This window comes from Gigantopelta aegis, chromosome 11 (assembly GCF_016097555.1).
Source record: "Gigantopelta aegis isolate Gae_Host chromosome 11, Gae_host_genome, whole genome shotgun sequence".
Lineage (NCBI taxonomy): Eukaryota > Metazoa > Mollusca > Gastropoda > Neomphalida > Peltospiridae > Gigantopelta > Gigantopelta aegis.
This window is the reverse complement of record NC_054709.1, coordinates 31900612-31907833: the sequence shown is the minus strand read 5'-3', so window position 1 is coordinate 31907833 and position 7222 is coordinate 31900612. Positions and strand designations below refer to the sequence as shown.

The 7222-nt window shown below is 38.4% G+C and overlaps 1 protein-coding gene across 3 annotated transcripts in view; it reads left to right on the top strand.

Moving 5' to 3' along the window:
- Nucleotides 1–7222, top strand: part of LOC121385013 — a 35155-nt gene that overhangs the window by 1690 nt on the left and 26243 nt on the right. For all 3 annotated transcript variants that reach the window (XM_041515546.1, XM_041515547.1, XM_041515545.1), the window contains exons 2-3: nt 2575–2690; nt 4517–4696. In XM_041515546.1, coding sequence (XP_041371480.1) covers nt 2683–2690; nt 4517–4696 — 188 coding nt within the window. In that variant the 5' untranslated portion in view covers nt 2575–2682. The remainder of the gene's footprint in view (nt 1–2574; nt 2691–4516; nt 4697–7222) is intronic.

Genomic DNA, 7222 nt, shown 5'->3' with positions numbered 1-7222 from the left:
TTTATTTACGGTTATATGGCGTCAGACATATCGTTAAGGACGACACAGATTTTGTTAGAGGAAACCCGCTTTCGCCACTTCATGGGCTACTCGTTTCGATTAGCAGCAAGGGCTCTTTTATATGCACCATCCCACAGACAAGATAGCACATACCACGGTCTTTGATGTACCAGTCGTGGTGCACTGGCTGGAGCGAGAAATAGCCCAGTGGGCCCACCGACGGGGATCGATCCCAGACCGACCGTGCATCAAGCGAGCGCTTTACCACTGGGCTACGTATCTCCCCCATGATTATTAGAAATACAAATTACATACACCTGAACGTCAGTTAACCACCACCCAGTTTTCACGATGTCACTTATACCTTGCTAGTCATTGTAACCTGTTCATGGAACTAGTTTGTGATACATTTTTATTTTTATTTCCTCATTTTATTATTATTATTATTATTATTATTATTATTATTATTATTATTTTCCCCAGCCAAAGCTGGGGATCCTATTGTTTTTGCTGGGATTCTTATTATTATTATTTATTTATTTTGTGTTGTTGTTGTTGTTGTTACGCCGTCTGTTCTCTCATTTCTGAAAAAGGTTCTGGGTCGATTAACATGAAATTTGGTGGGTAGTTTGGTACCTTGGGGGGATTGGTCGTCTTTAAAACAAAATGTGTGTATTGGTTATGTGTATTGGCCTTTGTCTCGAATTATATGAAATTATTTATTAAAATTCTTCAGCAGGCCCATAGGAACGACTTTGGGAGTGGGAGGGGGGGGGGGGGTCACTCCTGGATCGGATACAATGGCAAACATTAATATGTGGGGTTTTTTAAAGGCTCACAAGAGGGGAGGACACGTTCCCCTCTCCCCCCCCCCCCCCCCCCCCCCCCCCCCCCAGTTCCTACGGGCCTGTTCAGACGTCTGTTTTGTCATTTTGTAAAAAAAAAGTTCCAGGTCTATATAGCTGAAATTTGGTGAATGGTTGGGCCAATCAGGGGGATTGATTGTATTAAAACATGATGTGTAGTGGTTATGTGTATTGACCTCTATCGCGAATTTCCTATTGTATATCAGCTTCTATGAAAGTTACAAGTAAAAAAAACTCTTGAAATTCTAGATTTAGTTCCTACATAAAAATTTCTTAATATTGAATTAATCCGTTGTTTACTTCCGTGGAAATTGTGATTTCTAAGGTTAAGTCCGGCCCTTTTCCGGCAGTCTTTTCATATTTTTTTTTAAAACGAAAATAAATGTAAGAAGAGACGTTTTGAAGTTACACCAATTTTATTTTTACTGTTGTAATCTACTCTTTAGAGCCTAAGAAACTGTCGATTTACATTTTTTAATTTTTAAAATTTGCGCAGATTGTATTTTTAAATCTTTAATTATTTCTGTAATTAAATAATGAATAAATATGTCTGAGTAATGTAAAGCTAATATAGCTTGGGAATCCGTCATTACCGCTTTTTTTTATTACGCTCTAAAGAGTAGATTAAAACAGTAATCTCTCTCTCTCTCTCTCTCTCTCTCTCTCTCTCTCTCTCTCTCTCTCTCTCTCTCTCTCTCTCTCTCTCTCTCTCTCTCTCTCTCTCTCTCTCTCTCATTTAACTTACAACAATTTAAATTAAATTAAATTATTGTGGTTTAAATTAGTGTGGTATCACCGTATGTTTTAAGAGTTAAGTGCTCATCGTTGAGTATACAGGCACGGCGGAAGCATGTCGATATTTGGAGGGGGGGGGGGGCTTACTGGGATCGAGGGCATAAAGCAAAGTTTCTAATGGGTTCGATGGTATGCATCCCCCCCATTTAAAAAAAAACCCCTGAATTCTGCAAGTAAAATTCATCCCTCCCTTAAGATTTATTACCTTTTTTTTTTTTTTTTTAAATTATTGGGGGGTAGAGCCCCACAGCCCCCTCCCTGTTCCGCCGTGCCTAGTACATGTATTCCAATCCACTGGCGTGTGTGTGTGTGTGTGTGTGTGTGTGTGTGTGTGTGTGTGTGTGTGTGTGTGTGTGTGTGTGTGTGTGTGTGTGTGTGTGTGTGTGTGTGTGCAACCAATACCATGTACGTATGCATGTGTATGTGTATGTAATGATAAATACGGCATATGCAATTATGTTATTGTACCTTTAACTCGGCTTCAAAATCGTTTTATAAGCTCACAACATTTGTAGCCATTTCTTTCCGTGACCACCTACTCGAGAACTAAATCTTTTTTATGGCTTTGTTTGCAGGATTATTTGTGACGAAACGGAGTGGGACGTAGCCCAGGGGTAAAACGCTCGCCTCACGTGCCGTCGGTCTAGGATCGATCCCCGTCGGTGGCTTATTGGGCTATTTCTTGTTCCAGACAGTGCACATTACTGGTATATCAAAGGCCGTGGTATATCCTATCCTGTCTGTGGAATGGTGCATATAAAAGAGCCCTTGCTACTAACTGGAAAAGTAGCGGGTTTCCTTTCTAAGACCGCGTATCAGAATTACCAAATATTTGACATCCAATAGCGATGACAAATAAATAAATGTTCTGTAGTGGTGACGTTAAACAAAACAAACTTTAACTTTTTTGTAGCGAAAAGATCCTAGAAATCCTGACTCTGTTTCTGATGTTTGATGACGTCTTCGGAATGGTGACGAAACGTTATTGCGCTCTTACATCACCAGGGTAACCAACGCAACCATGTACAGGTACCGTATGGTCTCACTACACAGGTGTCATCTGCCATTAAAATCCATGTTAAATTGTCCAACTTCAAATGAAGATTACAAATAGAACGGGTTCTCGTTGGTACTTACTACATACACCATTACGAATATACATTATATAAGCATTTATTTTCACTATATGATCGCATCTGGCTGTATTACTGGTCAGAACAGGTGGTTCATTAACAGATTCACTACGACTGCCTCTTCCGCTATACACCAATGTCTCAAAAGGTCAATGCACAATAATACAAAATAGCATGGGCGAAAAACAGCCAGAAGGCTTACCATTAAAACATACAAATTGTTTTAATTATTCGCCAATTCCTAGAAGAGAACATGTGAACCACAACATATGTCACAATTAGGAACTATAGTGGACCGTGATCAATGAACTCTCACGCGGAAGTCAGCCATGTTGTGAGACATAAGTCGTAATTTATTAAAGATAATAATAGTAAATATTATTATTACATTTATTAACTCTAGTGTTGTATGTATTAAAGTCCGAACCAAATTGTTAACAAATACAATAAATTACTCTCCAACCTTTATTTACCGTTAGATTTGCTGCACTTTTTGTCCAAACATAAATCGTGAACAAAAACATTGCATTGACATGGATTCCGCATATTAGACTGAAAACATATCACCTATATCGACTTTGTTAAGATCTCCTAGGAGAAAACACATGCAATTTTTCACCATCTGCCATTTTTTTATTTTTTTATTTTTTTTTAAATACTCTTCAGAGGGGTGGAATCCTCCTGAGTATATTACGTAATTAATCTGACGTCATGACGAGTGCGTTATACCTTAGCGCATACCATGACGTTGTTAGATTGCATCATATCGACCCACCCTCCTGAAGAGTATTCCATAAACAAGCAAAATGACAGACGGCAGAAATCTGCATGTATTTTGCTCTATGCATTCTCAGCGAAGTCGATATCGGTGACATCATTACAGTCTCGTATATGGAATCTGTGTAACTGTGATGTTGGGTTTTTTGGGGGGGGTTTTGGTTTTGTTTTTCACGATTTGTGTCTGGACAAAATGTGGGTCAAATCTAACGGTAATTAAAGGTAGGAGAGTAATTTATTATAGTTGTTAACATCAAATTGTTTTAATTATTCACCATTTCCTAGAAGTGAAGATGTGAACCACAACATGTGTCACAATTAGGAACTACTTGTATAGTGGTCCGCCATCAATGAACTCTCACCCGGAAATGAACTGTGTAGTGAGACCCAAGTTGTCTTATTGAGCGTTATTGTTTATGGACCAAAACTAATTTAAAATAAATAATGAAGTTTTAGTGTTATTCTTAGCAAGTATGATTCTAATTTAATTTTTAAGTATTGTCTTACTTTTTTGTTACGTTCTTTTGGGTATGGTGCATATACAAGATCCCTTGCTACTAAAGAAAAAAATGTAGCGGGTTTCCTCTGATGACTGTCAGAATTACCAAATGTTTGAAAGAAATGTTTTATTTAACGACGCACTCAACACATTTTAATTACGGTTATATGGCGTCAGCCAAATGTTTGACGTCCAATAGCCGATGATTACAGGGCCGTAGCTAGGATTGTTTTGTTTGGGGGTGGGGGTGGGGGTGGGGGCAACTGAGTAGATAATAGTCTAAAACTCCTCAAACGGTTAAGAGAATTTTCTTTAAGTTTCTTCTCTTTTTTTGCCACACCCCCCCCCCCCTCCCCTCGCTAGCTACGACCCTGGATTAATTAATAAATGTGCACTAGTGGTTTCGTTAAACAAAACAAACAACTTTATTTTTCTTTTTGTTACAGTGGATTGCTGTTTGTTCTTTTCTTGTTCAATGCATTATGGATAACAAGACAAAGAACCTTCTCGGCTTGCCTCAACAGCTGTAACATCGTGAACCAGGTGCTCGAATGTCTTCGGTTGGTAGATACAGATTTGTCGACACTTGCTTCCTGCGTCACACACCAGCGCGGGCCACTGATCATGTGAGTCACTTACGTCCACTAATATGTCTGTCAGAATCTTTTTGTAAAGTCCAGGGGCGTAGCGTAATCTGGTACCTGGGGGGGGGGGGGGGGGGGTCGAATATGAACCAAGTGGACCATTTTTCTATTTTGTTTTTGCACCACCAGAAACTCCATATGTATAAACCTGTATGTTTTAGTTCTAAAAGCGGACCATTTGCTTCAGCGGGGGGGGGGGGGGGGGGGGGGGGGGGGGGGGGGGGGGGGGGGGGGGGGGGGGCTTCCGAACCCTCCAAACCCCCCTCCCCCCAGCCTACGCCCCTAAAATCTGATAATGGGGTAGGACTTTCCTTTAAAATATAAGGAACACTTATAAATACTTATCATAAATAGAGTTAGGGTTAGTGACAGTGACAAAGGAAAGTCCTTCTAATAATGGATTTTTCATTTCATTTCAACTTATTTTGTGCTTATATCCAATTAAGGTTCATGCACGCTGTCCTGATCACACACACACACACACACACACACACACACACACACACACACAGTAGTTAGTTGTTAGTGAGAGAGAAGAGGGTGTAGTGGTCATAAACCGATTTCCTTTGCTATTAACATTGCTCAGTCTTATTGTTACTTAGATATATTGTTTACTGTCTCCGGTAATTTTAAAAGCGCATGTGGCAGAATTTATTAACAGGCTACCAAAACCATTTTTAAACTGAAACAAATTGATGTTAGAAACAATATATCGACAATAACGTTATTTCAGTGCTTAATTTGTCTCATTTTAATGTATCGCTGTGAGGTTTGGAGCCCCTATTATCTCAAAGGAGTAGACCATTGGGGTTTCAAACATACATGTGACAATACTCCATTCGAAAGTGTTCAAATAAAATTAACAAAAGATGGTGATATAAGTGGTGAACTTGGTCAGCACCTACTTCTTATTACATGCTTACCCCTTGCAGCAAAATACTGGTTTAGATTGGGAACACATGATTGTTCGTCAGTAGTGTACAAGGCGTACTTGGAATCATATTTTTCTAATAACTCATCTAATTTAAACTGGTCATTTTATATAAAAATGATGTGGATTAATTTTGGCTTTAGTCAAATATGGGACAGTCAAGGCTCTTTGTACCCTCACAGAGATACACGTAAGTTGAAACAAGAACTCAAGTCGAAATATATAAAATTCTGGTTAGATACTATTCAAAACAATGATTCTAAACTCAGAACACACAGTCTATTTAAATCGGTGTTTAAATTAGAAAACTACCTGCTCTTCACACCAAACTTCGAACAACGCAAACAATTTACTGAAATGAAAATCAGTGCACACAGTCTTCATATTGGTAGATTCTGTAAGCCTAAAAAAACTAACTGAACAGAGGACTTGTTTTGTTTGTAATTCTCAAGCTCTGGAAGATGAAAAACATTTTATGTTAGACTGCCCTATTTATTATGTTGAAAGGCAACAACTATTTGATAAGTTAAACTCCTTTTCCGACTTCTCTACTATATTTGTTTTTCTTCTCTAATTTACAATATATATTTATTATGGCATATAATAATGGTGACATTGAAATTCTTAACCATGTATTAACATTTATTGACGGCTGTATTTCTAAACGTAAAGTTCTTGTTCCGGCTATCAGTGGAGCAGTAGTTTTATTTATTTATTTCCAAATACATGTACTTTGACCATTTTATTTTTATAATATACTTTATTATTATATAGTAATTTTATTCCTATAAATATAATAAAATGTTTGTCTCCGTCTGGCCTGTACATTAATATTTTTATTATTAATAATTGTTTTTGTTGTTATTGATGTTGTATGTATGTTTGTTTGTTTGTTTTATTATATTTATTATTATTATTATTATTATTATTATTATTATTATCTGCTGACACCGGTTTGTTTGGTATTATGCAATAAATTGAAATTGAAACTTGAAATTGAATTGGTCTTCCACCTACCAAAACTCGCTCTGGTTGGGAGCCGGTACCTGGCTGCGAACCCTGTACCTACCAGCCTTATGTCCGATGGCTTTACCATAACACCACCGAAGCCGGTCTAAATAGATTCCACAACGTGGAAACTCAGACCACTCCATTCCTTTTGTGACTGAGCAACGAAATTACCAACACTTAAAATCTCTGAATGCACAGTGAACCTGGGGTTGTTGTTGTTGTTGTTGTTTTTTGTTGTTGTTTTCAAAACTGACGTATTATCCATTGTCTTTAACCTACATTGTAGTATGTAAGTGACATGCACCTAAAACCTAAATAACATTATACGACTCGACGTAACTCAACTGTCGAGTTCAGTTGCGTCGTGTCGTGTGTATTAAAAAAAACCAGTCGTCTGCGACTAATTTTTAGTCGGCCCGACGGCGTTTGACACCGCGGAATATTTCTGTGACAGACGACGGCCGCACATGTTCTGTGACAGACGACGGCCGATCATGTTCTGTCACAGACGACGGCCGATCATATTCTGTCACAGACGACGGCCGATCATATTCTGTCACAGACGA